The sequence below is a fragment of the Emydura macquarii genome, unplaced genomic scaffold (genome assembly GCF_026122565.2).
Source record: "Emydura macquarii macquarii isolate MOO-44397 ecotype Brisbane River unplaced genomic scaffold, CSIRO-AGI_Emac_v2 contig_968, whole genome shotgun sequence".
Taxonomy (NCBI): Eukaryota; Metazoa; Chordata; order Testudines; family Chelidae; genus Emydura; species Emydura macquarii.
In genome coordinates, this window is record NW_027131105.1 from 1,622,952 (window position 1) to 1,638,708 (window position 15,757).

General features: G+C 45.9%; 1 protein-coding gene across 1 annotated transcript in view; it reads left to right on the top strand.

Annotated features, from left to right (window-relative positions):
* LOC137150457 (haloacid dehalogenase-like hydrolase domain-containing 5) overlaps positions 1-15,757 on the top strand; it is a 45,269-nt gene that overhangs the window by 17,744 nt on the left and 11,768 nt on the right. Inside the window, exon 4 of the mRNA XM_067544416.1 lies at positions 6,085-6,178. Coding sequence (XP_067400517.1) covers positions 6,085-6,178 — 94 coding nt within the window. The remainder of the gene's footprint in view (positions 1-6,084; positions 6,179-15,757) is intronic.

The window sequence follows — 15,757 nt, forward strand, 5'->3', positions numbered from 1 at the left end:
TATCAATGTCAGGGAGCTCAGAGCAGTCCGCTTGGCCTGCAAGGTCTTCCTCAGATTCCTGAGGGGCAGAATGGTTCAGGTCCTCACAGACAACACAGCAGCCATGTTCTATATGAACAGGTGGTGGGGGAAGCGCGCTCCTCTACTCTTTGCCAGGAGGCCATTCGACTTTGGGACTTTGCTCTGAGGCACAACTTCCACATATCTGCCTCTCACCTCCCGGGGGTCAGGAACGACGAGGTGGATCGCTTCAGCAGGTCTTTCTTACCCCGCCACGACTGGTCACTGCACCCGGAGGTGGTGACTTCCATTTTCCACAAGTGGGGGGTTCCCCAACTGGACCTGTTTGCGTTGTCCTGGAACAGGAAGTGCCCGAGGTTCTGCTCACTCCGAGGTCGCGAGCCGGGCTCCCTCTCCGACGCATTCCTTCTAGACTGGACGGGGACCCTCATGTATGCATTTCCCCCCATTCCGCTGCTGCCCAAAGTCCTCTTGAAAATCAAGAGGAACAGGGTGGACATCATACTGATCGCCCCAGCTTGACCGAGACAGCACTGGTACAGCATGCTGCTCAACCTGTCCATTGCCACGCCGATCCCGCTCCCGAAGCGCTACGACCTGCTCTCACAGGACCAGGGTCACCTGCTGCATCCAGACCTGGACTCCCTCCACCTGACAGCATGGAGACACTGTGGCTGACAGAGGGAGAGAGAGCCTGTTCCATACAGGTCCAGCAGGTTCTGCTGGGCAGCAGGAAACCTTCCACTCAGGTGGTGTACCGGGCCAAGTGGAAGCGTTTTACCTGTTGGGCAGAGTCCCGGGGTATCCCACCAAGCTGTTCGCCCATACAGGCGATCTTGGAGTATCTCCTCCATTTGAAGGTCCAGGGTCTATCACTGGCCTCCTTGAAGGCGCACCTGGCAGCCATCTCGGCCTTCCACCAGCCGATGGAAGGGCGGTCTCTATTCTCCCACCCCATGTCAGTCAGGTTCCTTAAAGGGGTGGAGAGGCTATATCCGCAGGTCTGCGACCCAGTGCCTCCCTGGGATCTGAACCTGGTCCTCGCCATGCTGACAGGACCCCCTTCGAGCCCATGGATACATGCCCGCTGCTTTTCTTGTCCTGGAAGGTAGCCTTCCTGGTGGCCATTACATCGGCTAGGAGGGTCTCCGAGATAAGAGCATTAACCTCGGAGCCCCCCTACACGGTTTTCTACAAAGATAAGGTCAGACTGAGACCCCACCAGGCGTTTCTGCCTAAGGTGGTGTCCCAGTTTCACTATAACCAGGATATCTTCCTCCCCATGTTCTTTCCTAAACCACACGGTTCGGAGGAGGAGCGGAGATGACATACGCTGAACGTCAGACAAGCCTTGGCCTTCTACATCGAGCGGACCAGTCCGTTTTGGAAGTCATCGCAGCAGTTCGTGGCAGTGGCGGACCGGATGAAAGGCTCACCCGTCTCCACCCAGCGCATCTCCACCTGGATCACCGCTTGCATCAGGACCCGCTACGAGCGGGCGAAGGTGCCGCTCCCAGGAGCTCTAACAGCACACTCAACCAGAGCCCAGGCCTCGTCCGCAGCCTTCCTGGAACGAGTGCCTTTGCAGGACATCTGCAGAGCAGCGACCTGGTCATCGGTCCACACCTTCACATCCCACTACGCCATCATGCAGCAGGCGAGAGAGGACGCAGGCTTCGGCAGAACCGTGCTGGCGAGAGCGGCTCAACGCTGACTCCTACCCACCTCCAAGGTATGGCTATTTGATCACCTATATTGGAATGGATATGAGCAATCACTCGAAGATAGAAAACAGGGTTACTTACCAGTAACTGTTGTTCTTCGAGACGTGTTGCTCATATCCATTCCAAACCCACCCTCCGTCCCCGCTGTCTGAGTCGGCAGAAAGAAGAGACTGAGGGCCTGCAGGGTCAGCGGCGCCCTATGTACCGCAGCATGAGTGTGGTATTCCAGGGGGTGCCTGAGCCGACCCTACGGGGCTTGCTAAGGGGAAAAAAGTTCCGGGAATCTGTGCATGGGGCGCGCGCACCTATATTGGAATGGATATGAGCAACACATCTCGAAGAACAACAGTTACTGGTAAGTAACTCTGTTTTCTCTATTTAGATAAGAAAAAAGATTATGCAGTTTCAAAATACGATAACTCTTTCTATTTTGCTAGTATCTCAGGAGGATGTTGAACAGCAGCTGCTACAGTTAGACATTTTTTAATCAGTGTGTCCAGATAACTTGAATGCAAGATTTTTAAAAGAGCCGATTTAGGAGCTCGCTGGACAGTTAATGTTGCTTTTTAATAAGTCTTGGAACATTGGGCAAGGTCCAGAAGACTGGAAGAAAGCTAATGTGCCCATATTTAAATAAGTTAAACAGGATGACACAAGTAATTATAAGCCTGTCAGTCTGACATCTGTCCTGGGCAAAAAAAATGGAGTGGCTGATATATGACTTTGATTAATAAAAGATTAAAGGAAAGTAATATAATGAATGCCAATGAACATGATTTTATTCAATAAATCCTATCAGACTAACTTGATATCTTTTTTGATGTGTGTACAAGTTTGGTTAGAAAGGGTAATATACTTACACATTTGTAAGGCGTTTGACTTGGTAGCACACAATATTTTGATTAAAAAAATTAGAACAATATAAAATGATCATGGTGCACATTAAATGGATTAAAAGATGGCTAACTGATGGGTCTTAAAATGTAATTGTAAATAGGGAATTGTCATTGAGTGGGTGTTTTTCTAGTGGAGTCCTGCAAGGATGGGGCTGTTGGCCCTATGCTATTTAACAGTTTTATCAATACCTAGAAGGCAACATAAAATCATCACTGATAAATTTTGCAGATGACACAAATTGGGGAGTGGTAAATATTGAAAGGGATAGTTCAGTGATCCAGAGATCTGGATTGCTTAGTAAGCTGGGATCAAGCAAATAATATGTGTTTTAATATGGTTAAATGTAAATATATACATCTAGGAAAAAAGAATGTAGGCCATGCTCAAAGGATGGAGACCTCTGCCCTGGGAAGTGATGACTTTGAAAAAGATTTGGGTGTTGTGGTGGATAATCAACTGAACATGAGCTTCCAGTGTGCTGCTGTGGTCAAAAAGGCTAATGGAGTCCTTGAATACACAAACGGGAATCTCGAATAGGAAGAGGAAGTTTATTTTGCCTCTGTTTTTGGCATTGATGCAACCGCTGCTGGAATACTGTGTCCAGATCAGGTGCCCACAATTTGAGAAGGATCTTGATAAACTGAAGAGGGTTCAGTGATGGAGAATCCGCTTCAGTAATGACCCTGGGAAAATTGTTCCAATGGTTAATTACCTCTTTTAAAATTTTACTTTCCAGTCTGAATTTGTCTAGCTTCAACTTCCAGCCATTGGATTGCTGCTAGACTGAAGAGCCCATTATCAAATATTTGTTCTCCATGTAGATACTTTTAGACTGTAATCAAGTCACCCCTTAACCTTCTCTTTGTTAAGTGATAGAATCAAGGAGCTCAATCTATTTAGCTTAACAGAGAAGGTTAAGGGGTGACATGATTACAGTCTAAAAGTATCTATATGGAGAACAAATATTTAACCATTGGAACAATTTACCCAGGGTCATTACTGAAGCGGATTCTCCATCACTGACCATTTTAAATCAAGACTAGATCTTTTCCTGAAAGATCTGCTCTAGGAATTATTTTGAGGAAGTTTAATGGCCTGTATTATACAGAAGGTCAGACTGCCTGATCACAGTGATCCTTTCTGGCCTTGAAATCTATGAATCTATAAGAAGTTTGATCTCAAATCCCAGGTTGTTTTCAGGGCTGCAGTTCCAAATATTCTCTTTATTTGTGAGCTGAGCACATTTGAAATGAGATAAACATGAAACCCATTAGTTATTAGTACACAGTCCCTATTCAGAGTAGAACCATGTTTTCAGAATATTATATAACTGTTTTTGCTGAGTTACCAGGAAGATTTTTCAGTCTGTTATGGGGATGATTAGGTATCGAGGTGTAAAGCAAAGCTTTGAGTCACAGATTGTTGTACTGTAATTGTCTTAATCTATTTGCATAATGACTGTCTAAATAGAAGTTGAATTTGGCATTCTCTATCCATGTTACATTATTTACAATTTTCACAATATTGTTTATTAAATTGAAATTTTTGCTAAAACTTTTTGAACTGAATGTCTCACATCCACAGGATCTGTGCTTTGCCCAGTTTTTAAACAGTCCCTTGGAGGAACCCCCTTCAGAGTCCCAGACCCTCAAGGGGTCCCACCCTTCCTAAAGGGTAGGCCACGTAGCTTCAAGGTCTCTGAGACTTAGCTTTTAGGCTCCAGCACTCCTGTTTCATATCATGAGGTTTGCCCAGAGAGTGCAACTGGGATAGATTCTTGGTCAGAGACTTTTACACTCTTCAGGTATCAATGCACCTCAGCAAGTATTTGCAATGACACCAGGCAACCTTTTCAAAACAGACTAAGATATATTAGTCAACTGGAATACAGCATTGGGAAATCCTTAGGTTAGCATTGAGAAGTAAAAGGTCAAGACATAGTCCATGCTGCCCAAGCCAGGGTTCCCTTGAGCCATACTGCTGAAGGAAAAATCTTGGTTTCCTCTCTCTGTTTCTGTCTCTTTGTCTTTCAGTTCCAGGTGAGCCACAGTGTGTCTCCAAAAATCAGCACTGATCCTAGCCACCTGTCACCTCTTGGTCTTTTGTTCTTCTGCAGAGCCACGCTGAGTTCATCTGTACCACCGCCAGAGTTTCCCATTGTTGGGTGTCAGTTCAGTTGCTGGGGTTCCCATTGTTTTTCTGGATTGTCCATTGCAATGGGTCGTTTTCAGCCAGACCTTTAATGATCCACTCATACCACCCGACAGTTACATGACACAAATGCCTTATGTCTTCTGCTCTAGTCTGCCCCAAAAGCAGCTTTTAATCCTTTTGCACCCACTGGGTAGCAATCTTGGGTCATGTAAATCACTGCCATGTGTATCATTCATAAAAATAGTACAGAAAATTCCCCCTTTGTCACACTGCGGTTGAATTAAATCTTGGTTTTGACAAGCAACATAAGTTTATATTTCAAATTTTCAAATATGAACTAATTACCAAGGAAAACTTTTGGACAGCTATTAAAATTCAGACTAGTCACATTAAGAACCCAAGCATGGTGGATATCATACAAGACTGAATTTGAAAACCTATACAGTATAAGCCTCAGGTATGATTAGATAATACCTGTACACTGGATAGTCTTATTTTAAAGTATAACTTTAACATATGACTGAGATGATAGTTTTGAAAAAAACAAATTCTGATAATTTCAATTTCAATTATTAAACACAGTTTTCTATCACTTCTGTGCTGTCACATGAATTATGAAAGGAAGTCCAGTTAGTATTGAGTGTAGAAACTATGTGCTGCTTTTACACAAATTAAATAGGGCGTTTTTGGTTTAAATGACTCTGTTAACTAGGGTTCAGATTAATGGGAGTTGTCTATTTAAGGGTACTGCTACAGAAATTATAAGATCTCTTTTTCAATGTAGGAGACATTTCTCTTTCCCTTTCTTCCTACTTTTCATTCCTTCCTAAGAAGCAATGAGTTGTTTATTTTAAATACTTGTAGCCAAACTGTTTTTGCAAATGACAAACAATTTTAGAATGCTTAGTTAGCTGGTGTAGCCTTGATTTCTGATTAACTTATTTAAGTTTCTCTTTAAACAAAGACAAATAAGATATTGCAAGTGTGTTGATTTCTTTCCTCACCCTGTACTGTCATCTGAGGATCCTGAATAACACAGTTTAACTGTTTTTATCATTACTGTCACGCTGAGAATTCTTACAGCAGATCTATAGGACAATCCCAGTTCTGTATATGAAATATTTTTTGTCTATCTATTTCATACAAGAAAAGTCAGGTTCTTTGATATGTGATTTGCTTTGCCAGCATTGTAAATTTTATATGGTAGAATTTATTGACCTTACACACTTTTAGATCTGTTAAGCTATAAAAATAAGTATTTCTGAATCCTTAACTGGTGCTTTCCCAGTCTTGGTTTTTGTCAACCTATTACCATTGATACACTGCGGGAGACATACCCTTTGCTGGATATGGTTGATCATGACAGACGGCCTAAAGTGTTGGTGAGTACGTGGTTTAGGTTGAAACCTTTCTGTATCAGTTAATTGGCTGACATTCTACATTTGGAGATTACTTCTTAGTATAAAATCACAACATTAATTTTTAGTTTATTCTATTTTGTAATATGTGTTTGCCTTTGACTTCATGAGTTCTGCCTGTGTACTTGTTTCTCTGCAATACTTTTAAGAGCTATTCACTAGATCTGTCTAACGAGTCAGCTTGGCCAGTACTTCTCATGTTGACTCTCCACTATAAAGTCTGTGGCATTTTTTTTAATGTATTGCTTTTTAAAAAAGTGTTGTATTGCAGTCTTTATCTAATATCGAGGCAAACAGGCAAAACTTTTTGGATTTAATGCAATTACCTGACATATCCACTGCTTTGGAAAGTACTAGTTTTCTAAGAGAGATGGAGGGGTAACTGTTTCTTTTTCCTCTCCCCATGGGAGTGTGACAGTAGTGGCAAGTTACTGCTACTAAGCTGTGGTGTTTGATTGTACATTAATGTTTTGCAAATCGTTGCATTCCTTCTGAAGCAATTGCCTGCTTACCAACACTATTAACTAAAACATGAAGCCGATACATTGTCACACGTAACAGTGTGTTGTGGTTCTGCTGAATTTCCCTTTCATTGAACTTCAGGCATTAGGCTCCGAAGCTTGAATTATTTTTCCTGGTAGATTGCCAGATCCCTAGCTGTGACTGACTGCACAACTCTCTAAGCACAGGGATCCAGTGTTAAGCCAGTGCCATTGCCTAAGATTTCTGAAGTTGCTGCAATGGATTCCCATTGTAAATTTACTTCAATATTATTGCCATAATACAGCCTCTGAGATGGAGGCATTTTGGTAAGGAAACTTGTACTGTATTCGTATGTAAATGGAGTGTTGCTTCAATCTGCAGTGCTCTCACTTCACTACCTTTCATAAGCACTCAAAAGAAATCTCTCTTATTTTTTTAAAACAATATTATTTTTTGTAGTTTCTCAGACTAAAGAAAACTTTTCAGGCTAATTCTCGAATATTTGCAGAACACTGTCTGCAATTCCTCTCTCACAAATAAATCCCTTCTCTCCTTTCTTGAAGTTTTTTTAGATTTCTTTATGTAACGTTTCCTCTGCACATTTCATTATTTGAAGCATTACTCCTTTAAAAATATAATTTTTTAAATTCAACACTTTCTTTAATTTTGATAGGCTGTGGGTATCTACATAGTCACATTTTTTAGTAAAAGTTGGAGCTATACTAACAGTTTTCCAAAATGTGCTTTTTCAGGTGTATTCTCCCTGATTCTCTTCCTATTGGTCCTGTTTTCAGTTTCCTTTAAACCTAGTTTATGGCTAGTAGAGCTGGTCAGGATTTTTCCAATGAAAAAATTTGCCAGGGCCAAAATTGTTAGTGGGAAAAGGTTGTTTTTTGATGAATCTCCCAATTCAATTTTTTTTTGGCCAAAAAGCATTGAAATTGTCAAAAAGTCCCATTTTAACATTTCTAAATGAAAGTTTTGTTTTTGATCAAAACTTTTTGTTTTGAAATTTTAATTTTTAAAATAATTAAAAGGTCAAAACTGAAACATTTTGACACTATCAAAATGAAACGTTTTGATTGAACTGATCTGAAATTTTCTTTGGATTATCAATTCATGAAAGTTTTTAAGATTTTTGCCTTTTCGTCACAGTTTGGGTCAGGAATATTTTCTGAAATCTCAGATTCTTTTGGAATGGAGAAACTATTTCCCACCCAACTCTAATGACCAGTTGCCTAACAGAATATGATACAACATATGCTTCATTTGAGGTATGTGTAATACAGACCGAATGGTTATGCCCTGAAGTCAAAATATTTACTAACTCAGCAGCTGATCATCAGGTGTTTCCCTGATGTCTGCTCTGGAAATGCTTACCCAGATCTATACTTTTCAGTGGAGAACATGCAGTATGGCTACTCAGCAGCTTGTCATTTTGTAACTTTTTGTCATTGATGAAATATTATTCCAGTGCAACCTGGTAATGTCTGATAACTGATAACTTGTTTACAACAGCAGGTGCTGTTCATGTGGTATCTGACCAAAAATAAAAAACAAATCCGCAAAAACCAACCTAGGATAGCCTTTGTCTGCTCTTGGAATGGTGCCATCACTGTATTGTTGACACCATGCACATGTGCTACCAACTTATGTACAAATCTGTTTGATATATCTGGAGATATGTATTAATGAAAATTAATTTAAGCTTTTTTTTTTTTTTTTTTTTTTTTTTTTTAACTTCTGTTCAGATACAGGTTGTACTCAGTATTTACTGATCACAGAATAGATTTTAACAACTGAGAACAGCCATGTATATGAGCATCAGGAAATGATTGCAAGATAGAATTGCCTGAGTGTAAAAATGCACATATAGTATTTTTAGCAGCCTGTAAAGATTAAAAAAAAGCTGTGTGACTATGTGACCCAAACAGTTTGTACAAGCTAACTCTTACCTGTCTCTTGGAAACGCCTGCAGCAGATAGCTAAATAGTAGTTTTGACCCGTTAGTGTTTTTATAAACTTTAGATGGGAAAGCAGCAACTGAGTATTACATAATTTTTGACATTACTCATAGGCATGATGTACACAATTCAAAATCATTAGCCTGAAGAATAATATTGCCATAATATGCAAATCTTCTAATGGAAGCCCAAGTATACGTGTTCCAAAGAAGTGTGCAACAAGGGTACAATGGGAACTAAAGCACACTTTTCTTAGTGATATTATAGCAAAGCCAATTGTGGTAGCATTTTGAATATAAACCCATTTTATTGCTACAGTACAGAACTGTCATCAGAACTATCACGCAAGGTTTCACAAAATAACACCATCTCTACCAATGCCACTAATTGATACTCTTGTTGGCAGTCTCCACAGAGGCTGATTAACTCCACATGATTAACTATGTGGCAAATGAACACCCACCATAAACCTTTGGGTTTGTTTTGGGGTCATTTATGGCATTAGGTAGCTTGCACTGTGATTACCAACTACCTACAGAGAATGTCTAATATCAATCCAGCATCTTTCACAATCACTACAATTTGCTTTAAAAATGTGCAGGAAACATCATTTCCCCCCCTTTTTGTTCTTTGAAAGATAAAAATAAGAGCTACAAACATAAAACCATTTTAAAAATTACCTAGGGCTTGCTGATCATAAGCAGACCAAATATCTGCTCATACTGTGTAGAGAAGTCTTGGGGGCAAAATAAACTATGAAATGGCTTCATTTGGAAATGCAGATTATTGCCCAGAGGCACCCACTTCCCCCTCCACGTTGCTTCTTCCAAACAAATATTTCATAAGCACATTGATGCGTTTAGGAACAGCTCCAGAGGAGCCACTAATGATTTGTTTATGAGGAAGGAATTATGCAAACTTCAAGTGCTCTTTTGGAGCGCTTGCAATTCTGGAATATTTTTATGAAGAAAATACATTTTCAATGACTGCCAAAATATGGACTTCAAGTTCTGGGCCAAAATACAACTAAGGAGTGAATGTGCCTATCAAAAGAGAGCTAGAATCTGGTGGGAGATGCTTTGGAAAGTACCTCAGTATATTTTGCCTCTTTAGTTTAGGTATTTACATGACCTGGCTGGGATGATTTAGTTGGGGTTGGCTCTGCCTTGAGCAGGGGGTTGGACTAGATGACTGCTTGAGGTCCCTTCCAACCCTAATATTCTATGATTCTATGACCTAAATAATATTGATTTGAGAGATTGGAGCAATCCTCTGTATGTTATCACCATCAATAGAACCATGCTTAGATAAAACTGAAGATTCTTCTTTGAGTGCTTGCTCATGTCCATTCCATTGTAGGTGTATGCACACCTTCGTGCACAGTTACCGGAACTTCTTTTCCCTTTACCAGTAGGGCTGGCTTCAGTGCCCCCTGGAGCGCCATGCACATGCTGAGGTATATGAGGCACTGCCGACCCTATGCCCTGCCTCAGATCCTTCTTTCTGCCTTTGACGATTGCTGGAACTGTTTCGGCTTGCATCGCAAGTGCTCAATCCCTTTTGTTTTCCTTAATAGTTTGTTGTTTGTTTTAGTTAGGTAGATTAGACCTTAAGTGTTTGTTAATAGTGGTAGTTAGTCACTTAGGATAGTCCCGGCTGGGACTTTGCTGGGAGTGGGCATGCCCTGGTTACTGGATTTCAAACCGTGTGCCTTCTGTGGGAAGGCCTTTCCGCTGAGCGACCCCTATGATAGTTGCCTAAAGTGCCTGTGGGAAGCTCATCATAAGGACAAATGCAAAATTTGTAAGGCTTTCAGACCTCGGACTCAAAAAGACAGAGAGATCCACTTGAAAGCCTTATTAATACTAATGGAGGCAGCACTCAGACCGGCCATCGAACCAACCAGTTCTGCTTTGGTACCGAGCGTGGCATTGGGGCAGAGTGTGCCGTCAACACCAGCCCTGCCTCAGCACCGGACTTCTTCCTCTCCGTCAAGGAAGAAGCAGTGCACAGAGCAGGGATGCTCCCCTGCACTGTCCAAGAAAGCGGGGTTAAGCATGGGGCCACACCGAAGCCAGACAGTGGAGACTCGCTCGCCACCACCGGAGCCTATGTCTCCAACCAGAGAGCCACCCTTGACTCCTGGGAGTGGGAGGGTGTCTCTGCATCTGCTGGCGCCGTCGACACTGGAGGTGTTTCAGGCGGCACGGACCTTATTGGCCTTGCCCATGCTGTCACCAGCCTCCACCCAGAGAGAGGGGGCTGGTGTCGCAGGGGAAGCCCACATTGGGACCTCCTGGTTGGCTCAGGCATCCCTGGAGTGGGGAGGAAGATCTCCAATAGCCTGGATGCCCTGGGTGGAGGGGTTGACACAGTGCTGCTCCCCCAGAAGTTGCTCCAGGTCACAGTTGCCAGAGCACCTCGCATTGGCGGGACACGGAACAAGGTCGCCCTCCTGGCACTGGTTACAATCCCCGGCACCGGGCAAAGTTCATTCCAGGAGGCTGCGCCTGTCTGAGTCGCCTGTAGGAGGCCGCTCCCAAGAGGGAAGTCGGCACCATTCCCGCTCCCTGACACCAAGGAGTTTGCCCACAGCAGTGCAGCGCAGAACCCAGTCACCGGAGGCTGACTCAGCACCAAGAGAGAAGCAATGCCATAAGTCATAGGTGCCCAGGTGCTGCTCCGGGGGCTCCAGTTTGCAGTTGGAGCATGGCTCCCCATGTTGGCACCGGTTGCGGCACCGGCACCAGGTCTTGTCGTCGTCATGATCAACAACGCCGAGAGGTCATTCTCCAGAGCGCTGGAGCACCCACAGATCCTGTCATCGCTCCCCCGCCACTCGGCACTGTACAGTGGGAGCCTCCGAGGCAGCCCCACCTTGGTCATCTGACAGTGAGTTGGTGTCCTCTCGAGAGGCTGGCCACCGGGTGAGTTGTCGCCACCAGCAACAGATGCTGGAGCATCCTTCGGTTCAGGCAGCCCCGGGATGGCCTCGAGGGCAGTGGCTACCCCAATGGCTGTATTGGGGACCCTGGGGGTTTCCAGTCAGGCCAGGTCTGCTGTCGCTTAGGTCGTCTGGGGTGCAATGTGCACCATGGGTGCCGGAGAAGGGTCATCATTCGGCTTCCGACAACTATTTAGACTCCCAGGAAGGGACGTCTGTTGGGGCCCCTCGTCAGCGGGAAGGGATGCTACCACCCACTTCGCCCGTCCAGTCCTCCTCCTCCTCCTCAGATGAGGCGGTCACCCAGGGACACTCAGCGCCTTTGGATGATTTCAGGGCACATCAAGAGCTTCTCAAGAGGGTGGCTTCCAACTCGGGGTCGGAGGCGGAGGAGCTGAAGGAGGCGTCAGACAGTCGCTTTAATGTCCTGGCAGCTGCCGCCCCAGCCTGGGTTGCCCTCCCCGTGCATGAGGAGGTATTGAAGATAGTGAAGGCCTTGTGGCAGACCCCTTCATCAGTAGTCCCAACCTCTAAGGGGGCCGAGAAAAAATATTATGTCCCAGCTAAAGGATTCGAGTACCTTTTCACCCACCCCTCTCCCAGTACCCTGGTGCTAGATGAAGCAATCAGTGGGATAGGCAGGGACAGCGCAGTTTCACGCCAAAAGACAAAGATAACAAGAAATTGGACCTGTTCTGGAGAAAGGTTTATTCGATGACAAGCCTGCAGTTTTGAATTGCCAATCAGCAGGCTCTCCTGTGCAGGTACAGTTTCAATTTCTGGGACTCTTTAAAGCACTTTGCAGACGCTTTGCCCCAGGACTAGCCACTGGACTTTAGCACCATCCTGGAGGAGAGGGTATCACGTGGCCAGAGCAGTGCTGCAGGCGTCTTTGGACTCAGCAGACTTGGCGGGCAGAGCCATGGCCTCCACCATCTGCATGCACAGGTGCTCGTGGCTGCAATCCTCGGGGATTTCCCAGGCAGTCCAACAGTCCATCCAGGACCTCCCCTTCAACAGGTCGGCTTTGTTTTCAGACCAGACGGATGCGAAGTTGCATCGTCTGAAAGACTCAAGGGCCATGCTTCACTCCTTGGGTCTTTATACGCCCCAGACCTCTAGACGCCGGTTCTGTCCTAAGGGCCAGCAACAGCAGAGGTACCAGCCACAGCAGTTCATGCCCTACAGACAGAGGGACAGAAATAGGGGGTCTAGGAGATGTCAACCAACACCAGGGTACTCCTCAGCCCCCCAGCAAAGGTCGTCTAGGCGATCCAGTAATCAAAGGAGGTCATTTGAAGGTGTGTCCGAGGCCGGTGTTCCAGCCTGTTCCCTGGATCCCTCCCGTCCCTTCTTGAACAGCTTGGCTCCCTTCCTGTCCGAATGGGCTAAGGTCACTTCAGCCGCTAGGTCCTTGGCATAGTTTCGGCAGGCTATGCCCTCCAGTTTGCTTCTACTCCTCCCAGCAACCCTCACTCCCTGTCCCTCTTCAGGGACCCCTCTCACAAGCAACTCCTCCTGCAAGAAGTAGAGACCCTTCTCAGCCTGGGGGCCGTAGAAGGGGTTCCACCGGACATGAGGGGAAAGGGGTTTTACTTGAGGTACTTCCTCATCCCAAAAGCGAAAGGGGGTCTAGGACCTCTACTAGATCTGGGTCGTCTCAACAAATATCTCAAGAGGCTGAAATTTCCCAGGGTCTCCCTTGCCTCCATCATCCCCTCCCTGGATCTCGGAGACTGGTATGCCGCCCTCAATCTAAAGGACGCTTACTTCCACATTTCTATCTTCCCCAGCCACAGGTGTTTCCTCCGTTTCATGATAGTTGGCTTGCACTACCAGTTTGCAGCTTTGCTCTTTGGCCTTTCCTCAGTCCCAAGGGTGTTTACAAAATGTATGGTGGTGGTGGCGGCACACCTGAGTCGCAAAGGGGTTCAAATTTTCCCCTACCTGGACAACTGGTTGATCAGGGGCAGGTCCAGGGCCCAGGTCCAGAGCAGTGTAGATCTGATATGTGCTACCTGCTGCCGGCTGGGCCTGCTAATAAATGAGCAGAAGTCCACACTAACCCCAGTGCAGTGGATAGAGTTCATCGAGGTGGTCCTGGACGCATCCCAAGCCAGAGCTTTCCTACCGCAGCCACACTTTGAGGCGATGTCTGCTGTCATTGCTCACCTGCACCTCTGCCCGACAACAACTAGGCACTGTCTGCAGTTGTTAGGCCACATGGCGGCCTGCACTTACATGGTGAGGCTGGTTTGCCTAAGACTCAGACCACTTCAGTCATGGCTGGCCTCGGTTTATGTCCTGAGCAGGCATTCCCTGGATCAGGTGGTCACAGTCTCCCCCAGATCCTGGCCACACTAGATTGGTGGCGGAGCCCCCAGGCAGTGTTGAGGGGTGTGTCGTTCAAAGAGCTAGTCCCCTCAGTCACATGGGGTTTGGTCAAGGGAGGAGAGGGGCTTGCACATCAACACGAGAGAGTTACAGGCTATTTGACTAGCATGTGGAGTGTTCCTCCACTTTATTGCAGGCAAGGTGATGCAGATACAGACAATATAGCGGCCATGTATTACATCAACAGGCAGGAGGGAGCCCGTTCCTCAGCCCTCTGAAAGGAAGCCATTTGTCTGTGGGACCTGGGATGAGGCACAATTTTCACATAATAGCCTCTCACCTTCTGGGGCGTGAGGAACGATGAGGCGGACCACCTCAGCAGGTCGTTTTTACCTCATCACAACTGGTCGCTGCATCCAAGTGTGGGTCTCTATGAATTTCCAACGGTGGGGCTCTCCCCAGGTGGACCTGTTCAAATCAGCATGGAACAAGAAATGCCTGCAGTTCTGCTCCCTCCATGGTCTGGGTCACTTTCCGACACCTTCCTTCTGCAGTGACCGGGGAGCTTCATGTACACGTTTCCGCCCATTCCTCTCCTTCACAAAGTCCTGCTGAAAATCAAGAGGGACCAGGCAGATGTTATCTTAATTGCACCAGCCTGGCTGCGCCAGCACTGGTTCAGCATGCTGCTGGACCTATTGATCGCCCCCCCACTGGAGCTTCCGAGATGGCATGATCTCCTGTCCCAGGACTACGGCTGCTTGCTATACCCGGACCTGGAGTCCTTACATCTCACGGCATGGAGGCTCCGTGGCTGAGCGCAGATGAGTGAGCCTGTTTGGTGCAAGTCCAGCAAATCCTGCTGCGTAGCAGGAAACCTTCCATGCAGGTCGTGTATCGGGCTAAATGGAAGCGATTTACCTGTTGTGCAGAGTCCCAGGGGATTTCGTCTGGGTTGTCGCCGATAAAGGCGATTCTGGAGTACTTGTTGCAATTAAAACACCAGGAGCTTGCCGTGGCCTCCTTGAAAGTTCACCTAGCAGCTATTTCGGCTTTCCACCGGCCTTTGGAGGGGAGATCAGTTTTCTCCCACCCTATGACAATTAGGTTCCTGAAAGGGGTGGAGAGGCTTTATCTGCAGGTCCGTGACCTGGTGCCTCCCTGGGATCTCAACCTGGTCCTCTCGCAAATCACAGGCCCCCCCCTTTGAGCCCATGGCTACATGCTCTTTACTGCTGCTGTCATGGAAGGTGGCCTTCCTGGTGGCCGTTATCTTGGCAAGGAGGGTCTCCGAGATTAGGACACTGACCTCGGAGCCTCCTTATACTGTGTTCTATAAAGACAAAGTTCAGTTGTGGCCACACCTGGCCTTCCTGCCTAAGATGGTTTCCCAATTTCATTATAACCAAGACATTTTTCTCCCTGTGTTTTTTTCCCAAACCGCATGGTTTGAAGGAGGAGAGGAGGTTAGATGTTAGACATGCTAGATGTTAGACAAGCGTTAGCATTCTACATCGAGCACACGAGACCGTTCGGGAGATATACACAACTCTTTGTCGTGGTGGCTGATCGGATGAAAAGCTTGCCTGTTTCCACCCAGCGCATCTCATCGTGGTTAACTTCCTACATCAAGTTCTGCTATGAGCAGGCGAAGGTGGCGCTTCTGGGGATAATTACAGTCCACTCAACCAGAGCCCAAGCTTCGTCTACAGCCTTCCTAGCAAGAATGCCTGTGCAAGACATCTGCAGGGCTGCCACCTGGTCATCTATTCTCACCTTCACATCCCACTACGCCATTGTCCAGCAGGCGTGGGACCA